General features: G+C 36.4%; 1 protein-coding gene across 2 annotated transcripts; it reads left to right on the top strand.

Moving 5' to 3' along the window:
* Nucleotides 1-2,752: 2,752 nt before the first annotated feature.
* LOC137655749 (uncharacterized) lies at nt 2,753-23,832 on the top strand. 2 transcript variants are annotated; one of them, XM_068389812.1, is made up of 5 exons: nt 2,753-2,926; nt 12,717-12,867; nt 20,797-21,012; nt 23,104-23,315; nt 23,614-23,832. In XM_068389812.1, exons 1-5 carry the CDS (start codon nt 2,910-2,912, stop codon nt 23,708-23,710), a joined length of 693 nt encoding a protein of 230 aa, XP_068245913.1. In that variant the 5' UTR covers nt 2,753-2,909; the 3' UTR covers nt 23,711-23,832. The 2 variants fall into 2 exon arrangements, with proteins under 2 accessions (XP_068245913.1, XP_068245914.1); XM_068389813.1 differs by lacking the exon at nt 2,753-2,926 and adding an exon at nt 9,751-9,773.
* The last annotated feature ends 710 nt before the right edge of the window (nt 23,833-24,542 follow it).

Here is a 24,542-nt window from a genome sequence, read left to right as displayed (position 1 = left end):
AGCAAAATTAAAACAGATCTTTCATAAATAAATTATAAAAAAGTCTTATGTCAGCCTGTTCAACATGTAAATATTTGCTGCAAGTTTAAACTTTTGATATTCCACCGATTCAACTGCTTGATTAGGGAGAGCAATCCACAACTGGGTAACAGCTGGAATAAAACTTCTAGAATACTGTGTAGTATTAAGCCTCGTGATGGAGAAGGCCTGACTACTAAAATGAACTGTATACCAAGTATTACCTTAGCATCATTATTGGTTTTTTAAGTAATAGATCGCAAAGAATTGTTGTTGATGGTCACTATAGTGAGTATATGAATGAGTTATCTGGTGTTCCTCAGGATAGTGTTCTTGGCCCATTACTTTTAATACTATATACACATGACATGTAGTTTGATCTAGAAAACAAGCTTGTTGAATATGCAGATGAAGCTACTCTCTTTGCATCAATTCCATCTCCTGAATGTAGATCTGGAGTTGTTGAATCCCTTAATAGAGATCTAGCTAATATTAGTGAATGGTGCAAATTATGAGGTATGAATTTGAATCCTAACAAAACACAAACTATGATTGTAAGTAGGTCAAGGACGGTGGCTCCTCAACATCCAGATCTCAGCATTGATAATGATTCTTTAACTTTGTATGACTGTAAAATTTTAGGTGTGATTCTCGACAGCAAATTTACTTTTGAGAAGCACATTAAGTCTGTGTCTTCTTCAATTTCACAAAAATTGACTTATTGAGAAAGTCTCTCAAGATCTTTGGTGATCAATCTATTCTGAAGAAGTGTTTTGATTCTTTCATTTTATCTTGTTTCGAGTATTGTTCTCCTGGCTGGTATTCAGCTGCTGATTCTCATCTGAATTTGTTGGACAGTAACTTACGGTCTATTAAATTTCTTACTCCTGGTCTAGATATTAATCTCTGGCACCTTCATTCAATTAGTTCATTATGCATGTTGCATAAGATTTTTCATAATTCTGACCATCTTTTGCACTCAGATCTTTCTGGACAGTTCCATCCAGTTCACAATAAAATTCTGATAATCCTTTACATTCAAATCTTCTTGGAGAGTACCATCCTGTTCGTGATACTATGCATGCAGTTAATTCTACTAGCCAGGCCTTCTCCATTATGAGGCTCAATACTACACAGTATTCTAGAAATTTTATTCCAGCTGTGACCAAGTTGTGGAATTATCTCCCTAATCGGGTAGTTGAATAAGTAGAACTTCAAAAGTTCAAAATTGTAGCAAATGTTTTATGTTGAACAGGCTTACATAAGTGCTTTTATAGTTTATATATAAAATGTCTGTTTTAATGTTGTTAATGTTTTTTAAATATTTTATTTCAATTTTCCTCCTTATATCGTTTATCTATTTCCTTATTTCCTTTCCTCACTAGGCTAATTTTCCCTGTTGTAGCCCCTGGGCTTATAGCATCTTGCTTTTCCAACTAGGGTTGTAGCTTAGCTAGTAATAATAATGATAATAATAATAATAATACGAACAGGATGGAACTGTTCGGGAAGATCTGAATGTAAAGGGGGATCAGAATTATGAAGAATCTTATGCATAAAGAACTAATTGAACGAATGTGTCATTGATTAATATCTAGATCAGGAACAAGAAATCTAATAGACTGCAAGTTCCTGTGCGCAATATTACCTGTATGTTCCCATTTGTATCTAAATTGTTTTTCATGAGTATCTCACTAACTGAGTTTTGCATTATGCCATTCAACATACAATTTCCACTTGGTTCTTACTGTTATTTCTAATCCTCATACGATAATATTTGCGTGTCTGGTAAACTTTATCAACTATCTGGCCTACACCTGCTAATTCTGTGAATTTTCGAAGCGTGGCCAGCTGTGGTGAGGACAGTACACGAGAATAATAATAGGATAATAAGGGAGTTGTTAAGAAGGGGTATTATCCTGAGGGCTTGTGCACTCAAAGAGTCCCTTTGCCAGGTTCATTGTTTGATTTGTTTATTTATTTTTACTCTCTGAGAGGAATCATTACAATAAGAGAACTATTCTTTATAAAATCTCCAAAACTTTTAAGCAATTAACAACAATAATTATAAATATTTGCCAATACACATACATAAATATTGATATGATTTTTCAAATGGGGCGTACCCCACCCCCTTCTCTCTCATCTGTAATTATATATATATATATATATATATATATGTGTGTGTGTGTGTGTGTGTGTGTGCGTGTGTGTGTTTGTATGTATATATAAGATGGTTTATATCTAAGTAAATTGATCACTAGAAAAACAAGAGAAGTAATTGCTTTAAGACTTTTATATTTTCTGTTGTTTCAACTATTGCAGAAAAAAAGACAAAAAATTCTTAACAAGGGATATATATAAATATATATATATATATATATATATATATATATATATATATATATATATCACCCTTGCTAAGGATGTTATGCTTTGAGTATTTTTGTTTAAATAGTTAAAACAGAAGAAAATGAAGTAGTTTTAAAGCAATTACTTATCTTGTTTTTGAAGGAAGTCATTTATTTAAAACTCCTTTTTAAGTACGATAAATGTACGTGTAAGTATTATGTCTTTATGGAATATACATAGAGTCAAATATGAGGAAATGGGGAGCAGACCGGACAGAATGGCCCGCTTGTTCATTCTTTTCCTACAATTGTTGTTTGATGAACTCATGACGCACCTACACCAATCAGCAAGGCACTCTTGCCTTGCTTCTCTCAGTCTCTAACTGAGTGTGCTAGGAGAAGCAGCTAGGCCACTTGTCTTGTCCGGTGCGCTACAGCTGTTGATATATACACATGTGCCACTTCTGAACATCTGCCTCGGATATACCCCTTTACTTTCGTAGTGATCTTCGTTGAATAAAACTTGCTAAATATTGCAATATGCTCCGGACTGACAGGTTTGGATTATGTACATTTTAATCTTTATCACAGCAATAGAGTCAGTCTTCATTATTGTCCTTCCATTGAAGTTATTCCCAAAGGACATAGTTGACTGAAGAAAAGAGGGCGAGTTTTATCCACATTGGGATATCACTTAAAAAAAATAGAAAAGAGTAACACACGCAGACAAACACACACACACACACACATATATATATATATATATATATATATATATATATATATATATATATATATATATATATATATACTGTATATATATATATGTATATATATTTATATATATACGTGTGTGTATATATACATATATATATATAAAATTGTATATATATACATATATATATATATATATATATATATATATATATATATACAAATTTATATAATATTATTCATTATTATTATGACAAGCTAAGCTACAACCCTGGTTGGAAAAGCAGGATGCTATAAGACCAAGGGCTCCAACAGAGAAAAATAGCCCAGTTAGGAAAGGAAAGAAGGAGATAAATAAACTACAAGAGAGATAATAAACAATCAAAATAAAAAAATTTAAGAATTTCAACAACATTGAACTAGAAAAGCAAACAGAGAGCGCAGATCCCCGCCACGGCAGCTCACTTCGTGAAACCACGTCTCAACACAACAATTAACCCCTGAAAGCTTCACCACTCCATGAGTAAAACTGTGTGCAGGAAGCCCTTCATAAACAAACAAACAAACAGAAAAACACGGGCAATAATACAACCTTCCCCAAACCTCGTTGGTGGAGGTAATATCTTCTATGTATTAACTGTAACAACTTTAAAAAACGAAAGGAAGGGAAATAAGATAGAATAGTGTGCCCGATTGTACCCTCAAGCAAGAGAATTCTATCCTAAGACAGCGAAAGACCATGGTACAGAGGCTATGGCACTACCCAAGACTAGAGAACAAAAATGGTTTGATTTTGGAGTGTCCTTCTCCTAGAAGAGCTGCTTACCATAGCTAAAGAGTCTCTTCTACCCTTACCAAGTGGAAATCAGCCACTGAACTATTGCAGTGTTGTAGTCAATCTTTAATGTGAAGAAGAATTCTTTGGTAATCACAGTGCTGTCCGGTGTAAGAGGACAGAGGAGAATGTGGAAAGAATAGGCCAGACTATTTGTTGTATGTGTAGGCAAAAGGAAAATGAGCCGTAACCAGAGAGAAGGTTCCAATGTACTGTAGTACTGTCTGGGCAGTCAGAAGAACCCAATAACTCTTTAGCGGCAGTATCTCAACGGGTGGCTGGTGCCCTGGCCAACCTACTACCTTCAATAGCATAAGTGCCTTCATATATATATATATATATATATATATATATATATATATATATATATATATATATATATATATATACTGTATATATATATATATATATATATATATATATATATATATATATATTCCTTCATATACAACCACATAGTATGCAACTTACTTTCAAATAAAATTATTTCTTTAAATGAGTTCGTTTCTTCAAATACACAGTAAGCTGCTGGGCATATCATTCAATATTTCATAACTGCATGTATGTCTGAATCAAAATTCGTCACGTACTGATTAACCCACTGAATTTTCTGATTACATGTAAGAATGGGCGTAAGATTACATAGGCCTAGCCCATGTTCGCTGGATACAATATACCTATAGGCCTAATTTCATGGTAAACAAAGTGCACTATTTCTAACCTCTGAAAGAAATGCCTTTACACGATTACTGCTATAGCAAAAGAAAAATAATATTTCTCAAATTGAAGATCAGGATATCCAAGCCTTGCAATAGTACTCTTCATCTTAGGCAACTTTAGGTGATCTTTTGACTGGCCATATAGCACAGCATTGGATCCCTATCTCTGGTTACGGCTCATTTCTCCTTTGCCTACATATACACAGAACGGTTTGGCCTATTATTTCCATATTCTCTTGTGTCCTCATACACCTGACAACACTTAGATTACCAAACTGTAACCCAATCCAGTGGAAGACCATGGTACAGAGGCTATGGTACTGCCTAAGACTAGAGAACGATGGTTTGATTTTGGGGTGTCCTCCTACAAGTGCTGCTCACCATAGCTAAAGAGTCTCTTCTACCCTTACCAAGAAGAAAGTAGCCACTGAACAATTACAGAGCAGTAGTTAACCCCTTGAGCGAAGAAGAATTGTTTGGTAATCTCGGCGTTGTCAGGTGCATGAGGACAGGAGCATGTGGAAAGAATAGGCCAGATTATTCAGTGTTTGTGTAGGCAAATGAAAAATGATCCGTAACAAGACAGAGGGATTCGCTGTAGTACTGTCTGGGCAGTCAAAGGACCCAATAACTCTCTGACGGTAGTATCTCAGCAAGTGGCTGGTGCCTTGGCCAACCTAGTACCTATACTATGTGAAGTTTATGTGGACCAAAATCACTGGTGTCTCGACAGGAAGAAAAGTTAATAAAACCTTGACATATTCTACTAGTGTGGAAAAAGAAAAAGTGTGGGAAATTGACTTCCAGGAAGACCTCCCCACAACAGATATCTATCCTGGGGGATTGGAGTGCCAACACTCTCGCCAACAGGTCAGAAACTTACAATGCTGTGGTTTGTCCACCATCACTGGGTTGTTAAGTCCAGATAAGTTTTTTTTTTATATATTGAGTTTGCACCAATACCACCTCAGTGTTCAGGGGCTACACCTAGATGGGATAGTACACCCCAACTGAGAGTGCTGGACAATAACACAAGAGCGTAATAGGTTACCGGACTGCATGGGTTGGAACATGTCAGTATTCTAATTGCCTCTGAGGGAGGAATACAAATTATTCTACATAATTGTCATTAAAAACTCATCTGATAATTCAATTTAATCTCTTAATAATATGTAAAAATCAAAATTGAGGATTACTTTAACCTATCTCGTGCCTTTATTCTCACAAATTAGACTATTTCTTATAAGGCCATCTTATTGGATGTGCAAAGTTGAATGCTGAAATGAGTTAGTCAGAAACAACATTAAACGAAACAGGAACAATTTACATAAAACATTTACTTGGTTAAAAAGTGAATAACAGGGTTAGTCAGAACATGAACCTCAATGGTTGGAATGGTTACGGTTTATTTTCCTTTTGCCTACATATACACCGAATAGTTTAGCCTATTCTTTAAATATTCTCCTCTGTCCTCATACACCTGACAACATTGAGATTACCAAACAATTCTTCTTCACCCAAGGGGTTACTGCACTATCATGTTTCAGAGGCTACCTCCCTCTACATAAGGGTAGAAGAGACTCTTTAGCTATGATAAGCAGCTCTTCTAAGAGGACACTCCAAAATCAAACCTTTGTTCTCTAGTCTTGGGTAGTGTCATAGCCTCTGTACCATGATCTTCTACTGTCTTGGGTTAGAGTTCACTTGCTTGAGGGTACACTCAGGCACACTATCCTATCTAATTTCTCTTCCTCTTGTTTTGTTAAAGTTTTTATAGTTTATATAGGAGATATTTATTTTAATGTTACTGTTCTTATAATATCAATTTTCCCTGTTTTCTTTTCTCACTGGGCTATTTTCCCTGTTGGAGCCCCTGGGCTTATAGCATCCTGCTTTTCCAACTAGGGTTATAGCTTAGCAAGTAATAATAATGATATAGAATTATTGACCATATTTTCACCTTCGTCTTTAATTCTGTATCTTAAATGATCTTTCAATATGGATTATGTCATCGTTACGAAAGTAATTGTAGAACTTCAAATCTTTAAGTATGTAAGTAAATTAGCTTTATTTAATAAACTATTTAATTAGCCACATTATAATATGTTAATATCAATTTTATAGGAGTAGTGTGTGTGTGTATCTGTACCCCGGGGAGCTTCTTCTTTTCCGTATTTCCGTATATGTATATCACCAAGCATAAGTTATCAGCTTTTCTATCTCCAATATTCAAAGGCATACAAGATATTTATGCCACTCTCTATATGTACAGATATCATAAGTTATTGCGTTTACTCCTGCAAGAACAACATACTAGTTTTTATATCTCTCTCCATACTTAGAAATTTCATAAGTTTACAGGTAGTGGGTTGGCCGAGGCAACAGCTACCTATTAAGATACTACCACTTGAGACTTAATGGGTCCTTTGACTGGTCAGATATTACTATATTGGATCCCTCTCTCTGGTTACCACTCATTTTGTGTTTGCTTACACATACACCAAGTAGTTTGGCCTATTCTTACCAAATTCTCCTCTGTCCTTATACACCTGACAACACTGAGATTACAAAACAGTTCTTCTTTACTTAAGGGGTTAACTACTGCACTGAAATAGTCAGTGGCTACTTCCTTTTGGTAAGGGTAGAAGAGACTCTTCAGCTATGGTAAGCAGCTCTTCTAGGAGAAGGACACTCCAATATCAAACCATTGTTCTTTAATCCTGGGTAGTGCCATAGCCTCTGTACCATGGTCTTCCAGTCTTGGGTTAGAGTTCTCTTGCTTGGGGGTACTCTCGGGCATGCTGTTCTATATTATTTCTCTTCCTCTTGTTTTTTAAGTTTATATGTGAAGGATCTAATTTAATGTTGTTACTGTTCTTGAAATATTTCATTTTGATTGTTTATTCTTCTCTTCTAGTTTATTCATTTCTTTTCCTCACTGGACTATTTTTTCAATGTTGAAGCCCTTGGGCTTATAGCATCCTGCTTTTCCAATTTGGGTTATAGCATAGCTTGTAATAATAATAATAATAATAATAATAATAATAATAATAATAATAATAATAATGTGTTTATTCCTGAAAGAACAATTGTTTTTTGTTGAGTTTAGCATAAAAAAAGAGAACGTGGCAACAGTTGCTTGAATCTGCAAGAATAACCTTCAGTTAATCAATTTTCATGTAAACGAAGTACAGTAGGTTTTTGATGCAAACTCTAGTTCTCTTGCACTTAGGTTTTCTCTCTCATTTTATTTGTTTATGATAGGGAAGGGTGTTAACAAATGGGGGTTATATTTGTGTGCGTGTGTGTGTGTATATATATATATATATATATATATATATATATATATATATATATATATATATATATATGTGTGTGTGTGTGTGTGTGTGTGCGTGTATATATATATGTGTGTGTGTGTATGTGTGTGTGTTTGTGCAATTTTATTTCTGTGTGTTTGCTCTTTAATATACATCACTGCACCTTTCTTGGTGCATCTGAAGGCAGCATAAAATTGCAGCTAGCTAACACTAAACAACGGTGAGAACTGAATTTGTACCGAGCGACCTTGATAAGTTCCCGCCGCAAGATGGCTGTCGTCCAGACGTATGCGGGCTCGGTTCGTGCGGCATCTATAGTAGGATAACTATGCATAACTATGAAAAGAGACTTGTGTCAGCCTGTTCAACATAAAAACATTCACTGCAAGTTTGAACTTCTGAAGTTCCACTAATTCAACTTCCCGATTAGGAATTTCATTCCAGAATTTGGTCACAGCTGGATAAAACTTCTAGAATACTGCGTAATTTTGAGCCTTATGATGGAGAAGGCCTGGCTAGTTGAATTAACTGCATACCCAGTATCAATAACAATATGGTACCATCCAGGAAGACTTGAATGCAAAGGATGGTCATAATCATGAAATATCTTATGCAACATGCACAACAAACTAACTGAACAATGGTGCCAAAGACTAATATCTAGATCAGAAATAAGAAATTAAATAGGCCTCAAATTCTTGTTTAACAAATTAAGCTGAGATTCAGCAGCCGATGATCAGACAGGAGAACAATACTCAAAAGAAAAAAGGTAGATTGAAAGAATCAAAACACTTTGTCAGAATAGATTGATCACCAAAATATTTCAAAGACTTTCTTAATAAGCCTATTTTTTTTTTTACAATTTAAGAAGACAAAGATCTGATGTTTTTCTCAATAGTAAATTTTCTGTCGAGAATCACCCCTAGAATTTTAAAAAAGTTATAAGGAGTTGAAGAAACATTATCAATGTCGAGATCTGGATGTTGAGGAGCCACTGTCCTTGGCCTACTTACAATAATTCTTTGAGTTTTGTTTAGATTCGACTTCATGCCCTATAATTTGCACCATGCACTAATTTTACCTAGATCTTTATAAAGGGATTCAGCAACCCCAGATCTACATTCAGGAGATTGAATTGATGCAAAGAGAGTAGCATCATCTGCATACGCAAGGAACTTGTTTTCTAGGCCAAACCACATGTCATGTGTATATAGTATGAAAAGTAATGGGCCAAGAACACTACCCAGAGGAACACCAAATATCACATTCCTAAACTCACTATAGTACCCATCAACAACAACTCTTTGCAATCTGTTATTTAAATATTTAGCCCCAAAGCAATCTTGCCTTGAGGATGCCTTGCAGGAGATTCTGAAAACAAACCGTTAGGCAATTTTCTTATGAACAAACAGAAACCTATTCATTAAAATTCTAGTTATTCAGATTAATATATTCTTGTCCTTATGCACATGAAAGAATGCTACTAAACTATCGAAATCACTCTGAGAATCTCTGAAATGAACTCATTATCATTATCTTATCCAATAGATAAGAATCGTATGGATAGTGATGGACTTTGAAGGGTTTGATATAAACAGTTAGGGGGACGAAACTGAAAGATGTCCGTGTGCTGCAGTTGGCAGTGTTAAGATAGATTCTCTACTGATAAGAAACCGAATAATATCCATTCTGAAGGTTTGTGTCATTTACAAATTCATACTGTATAGTATAGCTTTACTTTATGGCAATAGAAAGGAGAAACTGGAGCCTCACATTCAGTTTTCTAAACCTACGATAGATCACCCTGAATTTTCATGTGAGTAATCACAGTTTTACAGAAAATTATGGTTATAATAATACTATATTTAGGGATCATAGAAACATGAATGATATTTTAACAGTTCAAAGGCCGATCATGAAAGGCAGAGGCAAGGAACAGTGACAATACCCTAGCTAGCAGGATAATGCCATAGGGACTGCACTAGTTATTTCTGGCTAAGCTCAACCCTAGTTGGAAAAGCAGGATGCTATAAGCTAAAGGACGAATAGCCCAGTGAGGAAAGGAAACAAGGGAATAAAAAACTACAAGTGAAGTAATGAATAATTACAATAAAATATTTTAAGAACAGTAACATCAAAATAGATCTTTCATAATATATAAACTATAAAACTTTAAAAAAAGAGTAAAAGAAATAAGATAGAATAGTGTTGAGTGTACCCTCAAGCAAGAGTACTCAACCCTAAGACAGTGATCAAAAGCACAATAACGAGATCAATTCTCAAGAGAGAAATAGAACTCTTTGTTATTGTACTCTTAAAGTAAAATAAAAGTGGTGGCTGATGTTGTAACGTCCCTGACTGGTGAACGCCAGACTAGACTGGGATTCGAGTCCCACTCAAATTCGTTAGTTTCTTTGGTTGCTGCAACCTCATCATCCTTATGAGCTAATGATGGGGGGTTTGAGGGAGCCTATAGGTCTATCTGCTGAATCATCAGTAGCCGGTGCCTGGCCCTCCTTGGTCCTAGTATGGGTGGAGAGGCCCTTGGGCGCTGATCATATGTATATATGGTCAGTCTCTAGGGCATTGTCCTGCTTGATAAGGCAATGTCACTGTCCCTTGCCTCTCCCATTCAAGAGCGGCCTTTGAACCTTTTAAATGGTTTAGTAGGACGAAAATCATTATCAGTTAAATGATTAAGCAATTGATTTTCTATCACATTTGTAGAAATAGAAAGGAAATTAATAATAATGGGGAAAAAATAACAGTAATAATAATAACAAATATACTTTATATATACGAAGGATCTATTCCAACGTCGTTACTGTTCTTAAAATATCTTATTTTACTTGTACCATGGTCTTCCCCTGTCTTAGGTTACAGTTCTCTTGCTTGAGGATACACTCGGGCACATTACTCTATTTCATTTCTCGTAGTCTTGATTTTTTTAAGTTTTTATAGTTTATAAATGAAAGATCTATCTTACTGTTGTTACTGTTCTTGAAATATTTTTTTTTTATTTTTCTTGTTCATTACTTCTCTTGTAGCTTATTTCTTTCCTTTCCTCACTGGGCTATCTTTCCCTGTAGGAGACTTTGGGCTTATAGCCTTTTGCTTTTCAAACTAGGGTTGTAGCTTAAATAATAATAATAATAATAATAATAATAATAATAATAATAATAATAATAATAATACTAACTTGCTCCTTCAATAGGATGTAAGATAAGTTTCGATGATGCAGTGTCAACTGATATAAGGCAGCAACTGCTGTTGCTAATTCTGTTCTCTGGTATCTTACAGTAAACAGTATTGAGGGATTCTGTTTCATCGAAAATGCCAGACAGAAAACACACATGATGTTTAAGAAAATTCATAAGTACCGAATCAATAGGTAGTAGGTTGGCCAGGGCACCAGCCACTCATTGACATACTACTGCTAAAGAGTTATGGGGTCCTTTGACTGGCTTGACAGTACTACATTGGATCCTTCTCTCTGGTTACTGTTCGTTTTCCCTTTACCTACACATACACAGAATAGTCTGGCCTATTCTTTACAAATTCTCCTCTGTCCTCATACACCTGACAACGCTAAAATTACCAAAAAAATTTTCTTCTTTCAAGGGATTAACTACTCCACTGAAATTGTTCAGTGGCTAATTTCCTCTTGGTAAAGGTAAATGAGACTCTTTAGCTATGGTAAGCAGCTTTTCTAGAAGGACGCTCCAAAATCAAACCATTGTTCTCTAATCTTGGGTAGTGCCATAGCCTCTGTACCATGGTCTTCCACTGTCTTGGGTTAGAGTTTTCTTGATTGAGGATACACAATTCTCTTCCTCTTGTTTTGTTAAAGTTTTTATAGTTCATATAGGAAAGATTTATCTTAATATTGTTACTGCTCTTGAAATATTTTATTTTTCCTTTTTTCCTTTCCTCTCTGGGCTATTGTCCTTGTTAGAGCCCCTGAGCTTATAGCATCCTGCTTTTTCAACTAGGGTTGTAGCTTAGCAAGTAATAATAATAATAATGATAATAAAATGAAAGATCAGTAATCATGAGATTGGATATGAAGATAACAGATGAAAATAAAAATAAAGACAAGGATAAAGCAACCTCTTGATAAACAACTGGGCATCCTAGATCCTTCAATTAAACTGTCCAACATATTGTTAAACCGATAAAAACTTTTGGGTATATCCTGAATCAAGAGACTTCTAATACAAGACAAGTATAAGGCCATAGTACTGAGGATAGACATTATTAATTGCTTTCAGGAGAGTTTTAGTGTGATGGAGTAGTACTTGGAGTAGTACTTGTGTATACATGTATATTTTATTACTAATAAGTTTTTCAGTTGCAGTTCTATTATTGAGAAACAATAATACAATTTTCAGCTATTTTCCATTTGTTGTGGAGTCCTTGTTTGGCGGGGATTCGGCTGATGGCTGTTGTCTCGGTGTTATAAGCAGGAACATGCACAGTATCTATTCCTACCTTATAACATTATCCTTTCCTTCTCAGTGCCATGTCTCGATGTTACTACTATAAGATACAGGTGAGATATTGTTCTATGTGTATGGTATGGACCACGTGCTGGTTCCTAAGCTGTTATCCTATGTTATGCGTTAATGCTAGAGTTCTGATTACCAAATGTCCGGTTGTTGTTATTATATTAACAGCAGTCTAGTTACCTAACCTATGCAGGATCTTAGGTAGTCTAGCCTTGTGTACTGCTTATCTTAAGGGCAGTCTTTTTTTTCAGAAAATTGGATACCATAGAAGCCATGGGAGATGTCGAAAAGCTAAAAGAGGTCATAGAGTCTTCCGAAACGAAGATCAAGAACATGAAAGTTGATGAGAAGCTGCTGAGACGATATTTGGTGGCTCACCACACAGTCGAGGCTGCTTACGAGGTACAGTAGACACAAGATGGTCTTGCACCATTGTCATTAATTACCAAGATAAGATAAGATAAGATTTCCAAAAGAATTACGATGTGATTATTGTGATCTCGTAATAATCAAGCTTTAATATGTCCTTTGATAATGGAAATTTATTGAATACCTTGGTTAAGTAATAAGATGGCCCCTGGTAAGATACTACCGCTAGATAGTACTACATTGAATCTTTCTCTGGTTACAGCTCATTTTTCCTTTTTGCCTACATATACATCAAATCGTCTGTTATATTATTTACATATTCTCCTCTGTTCTCATATACCTGACAACATTGAGATTACCCAACAATTCTTTTTCACTGAAGGGGTTAACTACTGCACTTTATCTGTTCAGTGGCTCCTCTTCTCTTGGTAAAGGCAGTTCTCTGTGCCATGGTCTCCCACTGTCTTGGGGTAGAGTTCTCTTGCTTGAGGGTATACTCAGACACACTATCTTATTTATTTTTCTCTTGTGTGTGTATTTTTTTTAATGGTGTAATGGACAGACTTAATAAAAGGGCCATGGATGCCCGGTGGTTTATCAAGATGTTGTCTTATCTGTTTTTTATCTTCTCGGGTATTCATTTTCAAAGTCATCATTACTGTTCTCCCTTCGTTAGAGTGGCTATCCTGGAGGGTACATAGCCTTGCATGATGTGTCGGCTCCATCCAGTTGACCAATTTTATCTGACATTTTGTCTTTAGAGTTGTATAAGTCGCTTTATATACAATTGTTAATCTTTATTTCAAATATGATGAGAACTTTTTATTGCATTTAATTCTTATTCTATCTGGATATATTTCGCAAAATCAGGGACTAGTACATCCTAGACTTCAACAGTGTTGTCTAATGTATTATTATTATTATTATTATTATTACTAGCCAAGCTACACCCCTAGTTAGAAAAGCAAGATGCTATAAGACCAAGGGCTCCAACGGGGAAAAATAGCCCAGTGAGGAAAGGAAATTAGGAAATAAATAAATGATGAGAATAAATTAGCAATATGCCATTCTAAAAACAGTAACAGCGTCAAAACAGATATGTCCTATATAAACTATTAACAATGTCAAAAACAGATATGTCATATATAAACTTTAAAAAGACTCATGTCAGCCTGGTCAACATAAAAACATTTGCTCCAACTTTGAACTTTTGAAGTTCTACTGATTCAACTACCCGATTAGGAAGATCATTCCACAACTTGGTAACAACTAGAATAAAACTTCTAGAATACTGTGTAGTATTGAGCCTCATGATGGAGAAGGCCTGGCTATTAGAATTAACTGCCTGCCTAGTATTACGGACAGGATAGAATTGTCCAGGGAGACCTGAATGTAAAGGATGGTCAGAATTATGAAAAATCTTATGCAACATGCATAATGAACTAATTGAACGACAGTGCCAAAGATTAATATCTAGATCAGGAGTAAGAAATTTAATAGACCGTAAGTTTCTGTCCAACAAATTAAGATGAGAATCAGCAGATGAACACCAGACAGGAGAACAATACTCGAAACAAGATAGAATGAAAGAATTAAAACACTTCTTCAGAATAGATTGATCACCGAAAATCTTGTAAGACTTTCTCAATAAGCCTATTTTTTGTGCAATTGAAGAAGACACAGACCTAATGTGTTTTCTCAAAAGTAAATTTGCTGTTGAGAATCACACCTAAAATTTTAAGTCATAGAAATTTAAAGAAACATTATCAATACTGAGATCCGGATGTTGAGGAGCCACCGTCCTTGACCTACTTACAATCATACTTTGAGTTTTGTTAGGATTCAACTTCATACCCCATATTTTGCACCATGCACTAATTTTAGCTAGATCTCTATTAAGGGATTCACCAACCCCAGATCTACATTCAGGGGATGGAATTGACGCAAAGAGAGTAGCATTATCTGCATATGCAACAAGCTTGTTTTCTAGGCCAAACCACATGTCATTTGTATATAGTATGAAAAGTAATGGGCTAAGAACACTACCCTGTGGAACACCGGATATCACATTCCTATACTCACTATGGTGGCCATCAACAACTCTTTGAGATCTATTACTTAAAAAATCAATAATAATGCTAAGAAACAACACACCCACTCCCAACTGTTTCAGTTTGAAAACAAGGGACTCATGATTAACACGTCAAAGGCAGCACTAAAATCAAGGCTAATCATGCAAACTTCCTGACCACAATCAAGAGATTTCTGTACAGCATTGGAGATTGTAAGAAGGGCATCACATGCTCCAAGGCCTTTACGAAAACCAAATTGCTAACTAGGGAGTAGATGATTACCTTCAGGAAACTTGTTAAGACGTTTTGCCAGAAGACGTTCAAAAACTTTAGATAATATGGGAGTTATGGAAATTGGGCGGTAATCAGTGGGATTTGAGCTACCACAAACACATTTACATAGAGGAGTAACATTACCAATTCTCCAACAAGTGCTAAAAGCTCCTTTTCTTGCTAACTTGCGCAAAATGACAGATAACTTTGGAGCTAAGAAATCTGCTGTCTTTATAAAAAACAAAGGAAAAATACCATTTGGGTCTACACCTCCATAAGCATCAAGGTCCATCAACAGAACTTTAATTTCACGAGATCAAAAAGCTAAACTAGCTAGTTTAGCCTCAGGAAAACAGGAATAAGGAAGTTCAAGTTTTTCATTACTCTGTTTACTGTCAAAAACATCAGCCAAAAAGGTTGCCTATTCCTTTGGACATTGAGTGACTGAGACATCTGGTTTAAGTAAAGGAGGAACTGTTACATCTACACCAAAGAGTGTAGATTTAAGGATAGTCCACCATTTATGTTCCTGAGTTGTACCAGAAAGGGTTTCTTTTATGGTTAAATTGTACTCCTTTTCAGTTGAGGCATAAACTCTCTGAGCAAAAGCTCAAAGCTGAGTATACTTGTTCCAGGTCAAATCTGATCTGTTACCCTTCCAAAGGTAATAGGTCTCCTGCTTCTCCAAATATGCACGTCTACAATCATCATTGAACCACGGTATGTCCTTCACTCGGTACCTTAGCACATGAGAAGGGATACACCTATCAATTATGTTGACTAGATTCTCATTCAAAGGGACGACAGGATCTACACTATTATATAATTGTGACCAATTAAGTACAAAAGATCATGCAAATTCCCATTCCAGTCTGCTTGGGATTTCATATAAATTTTACAAGAGTATGATATATCAGGGACAGGCTGCTCAGTCTTCACTACTAATGAAATCAAGGCATGATCAGATGTCCCGACTGGAGAACTAACCTTACTAGTTATAACGCCAGGGGAGTCGGTGTATACGAGGTCCAAGCAATTACCAGACCTGTGAGTAGCTTCATTTATGATTTGCTCACAGCCTGATTCAGAAGCAAAGTCTTAAGCTCTTAAGCCATGGCGATCAGTAGGAGAGAGAACTTAACCACTCCCTATGCAATAGTTGTGGGCTGGATGGCAATATTCGAGACCTTGCAGTACCCTACAGGCAGAATGATTTTCTAATATGTTTATAAATTTTGATTTCTCAAATGAGGCCCTTATCTGAACTGCTTATTACAAGTTTTAGGAAACCAATGAATGTCCTGCTATGAATGTGAATGTCAAGATATTCTGGGCATAAAAGTCTGTGGCAGCTATAACAACTTGTTACTTGTGTTCGACCTACTGGAATCCAGACTTGGATGATTCTACCTTTGCTTGTCTTGTTACCATTATGGCTAAGATACAAGATGATGATAGAAGGGGCTCTTTTGTTCTTATTGGCGATTTCAATGCTCACCATAGGATGTGGTTAAATTCTGTTTCTTCTACTGATAGCCATGTTTTAAGACCTTTGGACTTTGCCTCTGAATCAGGCTGTGAGCAAATCATAAGTGAAGCTACTAAGAGGTCTGGTAACTGTTTATGTTTGGACCTAATATACACTGAATCCCTTGGTATCATAACAAGTAAGGTTGGTTCTCCAGTTGAGATGTCTAATAATGCCTTGATTTCTTTGGCAATTAAGATTGATCTGGCTGTCCCTGATGTGTCATACTCATGTAAGATATATATAAAATCGCAAGCCGAGTGGAATGGCGTCGAGAGATCTTTTGCATTTGAATTGGTCACAATTTTATAAACATAAGTCTATTGTTCTCTTGAATGAGAATTTGGTCAACCTAATTAATAGGCGTATCCCTTCTCATGTGTTACAATACCAAATGATAATTGATTCAATGATGATTGTAGACCCGCTTATTTGGAGAAGCAAGAGGCCTATCATCTTTGGAAGGATAACAGATCAGGTTTGACTTGGAAAAAGTATACTCAGCTAAGAGCTGTTGCTCAGAGAGCTTATGCTTCAACTGAAAAGAAATACAATTTGCCCATAAAAGAATGCTTATGTCACGAACATATATATCAGGGTGATCTATACTTGCAAAAACATGCTCCTAGATGAAACACATGCAGAAGATGGCGAAAAGAACGCCTACAGGGGAGCTCATCTCTACATCATCCTTCTGGATGTACATATGCCCACAATGAGTGTAGAAGGAAGTCTTCTTAGTACATAATTCCAGGAGGGTTCAATGAGGACAACTTTGTGAAAGCCCCCTTTAACAAATGTATTGATGAATTTCGTAGGTCCTTTGAGGAGTATAGTTCTCTTAGATTTACAATGGAACATCAGGACAATGGCCGCCTCCCCTTCCTGGATGTCCTGGTCTCGACTGCTGAGTGTGGTTTTGATACCACCTTTTACACTAAGCCCACGAAGCTAGGCCTTTGCTTGTATGGTGACAATGAATGTCCTAACAGCTGCATAAGCTCTACCATCTGAGCCTACGTTCATCGGCTCCTGCCCCATTGTTCTTCCTGGATGGAGACCCACAAGGAGTAGGATAGGATAACCAAAGTCCTTGTGAACAATGATTACTCCAACAGGCAGGTCGATAAAGATGAAATGTGCAATGGGCACCTGGTACAACACTATGCCCAGCAGCAAAAGCATGCCTTCTAGAGTTAACTTATACTGCAGAGGTATAGCACCAACAGGATGAGAAGGCCATGAGGGACATCGTTAATAATGATATCACATCCATGCAAGAGGACTGAAATCAACCTCATTATTTACTATCGGACAATGAGGACAAGATCCCTCATTATAAAATATAAACCAAACACTGCCGTACAGGACTTTCTGAAGAAGTCTAACGTTGTTTATTCCTACCAATATCAAGTTCATGGATGTCCTGGCCATTACATTGGAATGACAATGATGAGACTTTCTAAAAGATTGTCCTACCATGTTCAACAGGGAGCCATCAAGATGCCCCAGCTCTTCATGCACAACAGGAACATGATACAAGATGATACCACAAGTAATATTAAAACCCTTGGCAATGCCCCTGTATGACAGAAGACTTAGGATCCTGAAAGCATCGACGATGACGACAGCGATCAGCGGCCTAGCAATTTGATGGTTAGAGGGTCTTCGATCTATATTTTGAGATGCCTTACTTCTGGCATTAGAGGCTCTCTATTTTTAGGTGTCTTACCTCTGGCATTAGAGGCTCCTCTTCGTTGTTCTCTCCTGTCTTCTAGTTTTCAAGATCTTCTTTCATTAGATTATCTGTTTCTTTCAAGATTTCATTGTCTCTTTTCTTTAGTTCGTCAGTGTCCTTCTAGATTTCAAAAGAGATTTCAGTGCCGCGAGTCCTCACTTCGTCAGATTCCTCAGGGAAATCGAAGGCATTTATTCTTTACGTATCTGGGCAATGAGTAAAGAGATGAATACTATCGATTTCTCCGCATACACTATCATGCCAAAGTAAATGACGAGCAACATGATATATTTACCAATGTCGTCTGGATATGTCCTTACTTCAATGGCGAATTTTGGGACAATCCTGTTGAAGAACTACACGTCACTCATCATTCAGTTGAACCATTCTGCCTCCATCCTCATTCCCCGCAATTCATTTTTCCACCGATACAAAGCCTCGTACTTTTTCCAAGAGTCTCCTTCAATAAGACATCGTCGCAAAAGCCCAAGCAAAGGATCCTTCAAGGCGCATACATTATGATCTTCAAAGCTCAGCTGCCAACGGAAGATCCCGTCTCTTTCCATAGTTCGGGCGATATAAAACGAACGATCGGCAACTTCGGCAGCAACCAAAACCATCTGTAGTTGATGGTGTTCCGAAGACGTAACACATAATTCTTACCGGCAGCTTCCTATTCCGCCAGAACGTGATCTCTGTGAGTTAAGTGAAATCCTTCTCCCAGTCATCAACTCATTTCCTCTTACTTCTATTGACGCGCAATTCCTTGGTTAGATTTCGCCAGCTACATACAGATCATGTGAAGTGTTGTAGGCTACGTTTGAAAAAATGAAGATCAGGTCTTCAGAAGTCATTTGAAGCTCGGGGAGGAGTTGTTCAGGACTGCTCCTGGAAATTTCAGTTCTGGAGTCATTCAGAAATCCATGTTAAGTATACGGCTATGTCCTTTGAAGACTTTTGGAAATTCGGGAAAGTTTTCTGCTGAAACCGTTCTGAGATTCCGTTCTGGAGGCATTCAGAATTCCATGCTAAGTCTATGGCTATTTTTTCTGAAGCCATTTGGAAATCCAGGAAAGTTTTCTTCCGATACCGTTGTGAGATTCCGTTCTGGAGGCATTCAGAATTCCATGCTAAGTCTATGGCTATTTCTTCTGAAGCCATTTGGAAATCCGAGAAGATTTTCTTCCGAATTCTTTTAGGACTCGCGAAAAATTCCATTCTTGTTTTATAACAACAACAACAACAACAACAACAATAATAATAATAATAATAATAAACTACGTGATTTGATTTATGGATTTGAGTTGAAAAGTTTTGAAGACGCTAAACGCTCCCTCTCCACCCAAGCTAAGACCCCGGAGGGCCAGGCAATGGCTGCTGATGACTCAATAAATAGACCTATTGCTTCCTCAAACCATCCCATCCTTACCTCACAAGGATGGGGAGCTTACAGATACTATAAGAAACCAAGTTTGAGCGTGACTCGATCTCCCATCCAGCAGAACACCAGGCAGGGACGTTTCCAATAGGCCACCACAACCTATTCATAGCTATTTGGTAACTATGCATCACCTGGCCCTTTTCATGATGATTTTATTAACATCACTCGTATGATTTTTTTTCCAAAACAAGCCACCTCATTAGGAAATTACTATTATAATAAATATTTTTGCCTGGCCAAGGATTCGAACCTTAGCACTGATGGAAATAAGAGTAAACATTAAATTGGGCCCTTTCGGCTGTAAAGAGAGATAAGAGCTAGTTCCAACTCTGCTGATCTTATTCCTGTTGAATTTAGGATATCTAAATCAACCAATTTTAACAATAGCAGCTGATTGGCGAGTATATAGCACTTGGGTGCTTTAGTATAATTTCATCAATAGGCTCAACACTCATGATTTTATTTTTTTTTTTTTTAAATAAGCCACAAAATCACTATGCTATGGGGTCACAGACCTATCAGGAGATTTTCTTTATAATAAATATATCTGTCAGCCAGGAATTCAAGCCATAGCGCTAACAGAAATGAGGGTAAACGTTTCACTTAGCCCATCTAGCTGATAAGAGCTGATTCAGACTCTACTGCATTCAATCCTGTCGAATTCAGGATACGTATTTAGAGTCAAAATCAACCCACCTTCAACATTAGGCTAAAGTTGACTGGTAACTATTAACCATATGGCCAGTTTATGATGATTTCATCACTAACACTCAGGATTATCATTTTATCACAATAAGCCATAAACAGGACTTTTCCTTTAACATTGAATTTGCTCCGACATGGGAATATGTAAGTGTGTACATTTTGTCCAGATTTTCTACCTATTGCACTGAACTCTATTCCTTTTCAGAGGATAATGGCAACTGACGCATGGCGAAAAGAAGCAAATGTTGCCGATATAAATAGCGAGACTCCTGGAGTTAAGAGTTCCATAGCACTGAAAGTTTCAAAGTTACTGGTCGAAAGAGACAACCGGATGAGACCGGTAGTGTATGTCGCCGTTCGTAATCACAGTTTTCGGAACAGAGATGTCGACGCCATGACCCAGTTCATTATATATATGCTGGTAAGTAAGGATTTTGCTGTAATATTATAACAAAGAGTCTAGATCAGTGTGTTGATGTAGAGTAACTGACACACAATAACATAACTAGGCTGAGATACACAAGTAGGGAATGGGAGAAGGTAGGAAGGGGAAATGGTAGGAATGGGAGATGGTAAGAATAGGAGAAGGTAGGAATGGGAGAAGGTAGGAATGGAAGAAGGTAGGAAGGGGAAATGGTAGGAATGGGAGATGGTAAGAATAGGAGAAGGTAGGAATGGGAGATGGTAGGAATGGGAGATGGTAAGAATAGGAGAAGGTAGGAATGGGAGAAACAAGGCAAAAAAGTTTTGAAATTGAAGCACAGTCGAAGATACAAAGATCAGGGCAGACATAGCTGCTCTTAATTTTGCTTTGTAAGAACACCTGTTGAGATCTCAGTAATTCATATATCTTTCATATTCATTTGGGAAATTATGACCAATTATTCTTCACTCAAGAGGTTAACTACAGCACTAATTGTTTAGAAGGTACTTTCCTATAGGTATGGGTCAAAGAGACCATGTACCTTGTTTAGAATTGTGCCATATCCTATGTAGCTTACTAACACCATTAGCTCCATACAATTCAGATAGCTTAATGTGGTTTGTGCGAGTAATGTTGTGATTATAGAATGTAGAGTTAACTTCTAAGGGACAAAGAATATGTTTAAGTTCCCAGTTGTTGTGTTTAGATTAAGTTATGGATTTAGACCCTAAATATTTGTAGTCGATTGTAAATTATCATAACATGAATAGTCATTTCTTCATTCCTTTGTTACCTCAATTAGGTATCTATCTTTCTTTTTAGCCTTCAAGTATTCAACAGTAGCCTACTGGTAACTGGTATTTTGTTTCCGAGCACTTAACAGTTTAGCATCCCTAAATTTGCACACCATTACGGTCTTTTCCAATCCTTGCCTCGCAAGTCTAATAAATCCTATAAACCACTATTGTTTTCAGCCTGCTCTGAGCAATACATATTTATGTTGTAATGTAGACTTAACAAAAACGGATTGTTTGCCTTTTGTTCAGTTTGTCAGTCTGTTAAGTGAAGCCGAAATATTGAAAAGAACACGTGCATAGTTCAGTGACTTGGAAATTATTCTTCTCTTTTCTCTACAGCCTTTACCCATCTCTATATGGAGTCGGTGTTTCGTATAAGCCTTCTCCATTTCCTTCTATCTTGGCCATCCTGTTCTCTTAATCTTAACTTAGGCCATCCTCTCCTCCTTCCCCCATCCACCTCCACAACTATGACCCTTCAGCACGCACAATCTTCTCTCCGCTTCATATGACCAGACCACTTTAGTTTTCTTTGCTGAAATGTTTTCAACACTTTTACCTTAGAAAATCAGTCAATGGGGAAATATTCTTTTTAAAGGATTCTTGTTCGAATGAAAACTCTTTGTAATCTGTTAAAATAGTAAATAATTCCACTTTAGTTAAAAATACTGTGTTAGGCTTTCAAAGACCATAAGTCAAGTTATTTCATATATAAACGGTCGGTTTAATGTGTCATCATGAGCGACATGCTTTTATATCACTCTCATTCCCATATAATGCAATGGCAATTCCTGTTAATTACATTTATAAACTTTGACTTTTAAGTTATAAAATGTTAAAAAAATCATCATCATCATCATCTCCTCTTCCTACGCCTATTGACGCAAAGGGCCTCGGTTAGATTTAGCCAGTCATCTCTATCTTGAGCTTTTGAATCAATACTTCTCCATTCATCATCCCTTACTTCGCACTTGTTTCAAAAAATGCGCTAAGATTGTTTCAAAAAATGCTGATACATATTTCTTTTTTTAAATATTCCATATTTGTGATATTATCCCACTAACAATGAATTTTAACATTGGATTTCAGTAGCAGAATCTAAAGATTAAGCTTTAAAAAATTACAACTTTTATGTAAAAAGTTTTTATGTAATTCTGGAAACACTATCAAGCTCATAGTTATCTCATTTTATAGGATGTCAAAGTCCTCAACATGATTTTATACCTGTAGACCTAGAGTAACTTGCAAATCTCAATCAGTAGCCTAACGGTTGTCCATCTGTTCCAAACAGGAAGAATCCTGCAAGCAATGCTTGGACGACGGTCCCGACAACATCTGCATCCTGTTTGACATGAAAGGATTCTCTCTGACGTGTATGGACTACCCGCTCGTCAGGGTTCTCTTCAACATCTTGACCGATCATTATCCAGAGAGATTAGGAGTGGGTCTAATTCTAAATGCTCCTTACATATTTTCGGCATGTTGGGCCATCATCCGCAGCTGGTAAATCAACCTGTAGTCAAACAAACAGTGAAGTTTACTTTCTTTACTCTATAAAACAATGCGGTAGATAACAATAAACTTTTTAAAAGGCTATTCGACAACATTATTGGTTTACTTTGAATAGCTTGCCAAGTGACAATGTTCAGGAAAATCTGCTTCTACTAAGAAATGCCTGATTTTGTAATTATACGACAGCTTTTTAAGTTGTGAAATATCTTTTCGCTTTCACTTTTTAGTAAATCGTTTTTCAACAATATTCTGATAATATTATATCACTAATAATTTGCTCTTCTTTCAGGATGGATGAAAATACGTCCAGTAAAATCAAATTCATAAAAGGCCACGATCAACTTTCAGCGTATATTGATCCTTGCGTCATACCAGAAGACTTATGAAGATCGCAATTCATCTTCAGGGTCAAAACAACATTAAGACTAGTTTGGATATTTTTACGGACAGATGGCAGTTTAACTATCATGGCAATCTACAAAAATTCAAAAAATACTTTTAAAACAAATGAAGTTTTAATCAACCTTGTTTTTACTCAACGAACTCTTACCTTGTGTTAAAGGCTAGAATGTTCTCTGAACTACAATTAGACTTCGATGTTCAAGTAATCTATAAAATATTTTTATACATACATACAGTAATACCTCAGCTTATGATTTTAATCCCTTCCAAGTGCCAGCCCGCAACCCAAAATGCTTGTAAATGAAAAGTATTTTTCTTTTAAAAAATAAAGGAATTTTACTCAATGTATTTCATAAATACATATATACACTAATTTTTAAAGATTTGTAATGTTATAACCCCTAACGTAAGAAATGGATAAGAAATGTTAAATGTAAAACGATTTGACGGACATGTTCATGAAATGAAAAAGTTTATGTTGTTGCTGTAGTGATGTATGAGTGCTTCCTGTCTTGACAAACTGGACATAGGAGGTAATAGAGTTGGACTCAGTGGAAGAACGACCAGAGTTAACTGCGGCAACCGAGAGTCGGTGGCTACGGCTTTACTAGATAGAAGGAGAAAGGCTGGGGATTACTTTGGTTTACGATTAACGAAGAATTTAATCAGACTCAAAAGGTATTCTATCTGCCAAGATGTAGTCCTTAAACAGAATCAGACACCATGTTATAGATATACTTTTACAATTTACATAAATTATACGCTTCAAATAGTCCAAGAATTGAAGTTATGTATTTTCTGCAAAATTCCGTCTAA

This window comes from Palaemon carinicauda, chromosome 16, assembly GCF_036898095.1.
Source record: "Palaemon carinicauda isolate YSFRI2023 chromosome 16, ASM3689809v2, whole genome shotgun sequence".
Lineage (NCBI taxonomy): Eukaryota > Metazoa > Arthropoda > Malacostraca > Decapoda > Palaemonidae > Palaemon > Palaemon carinicauda.
Note: the sequence above shows the minus strand (reverse complement) of the source record. Positions and strands in the feature narration are given on the sequence as shown.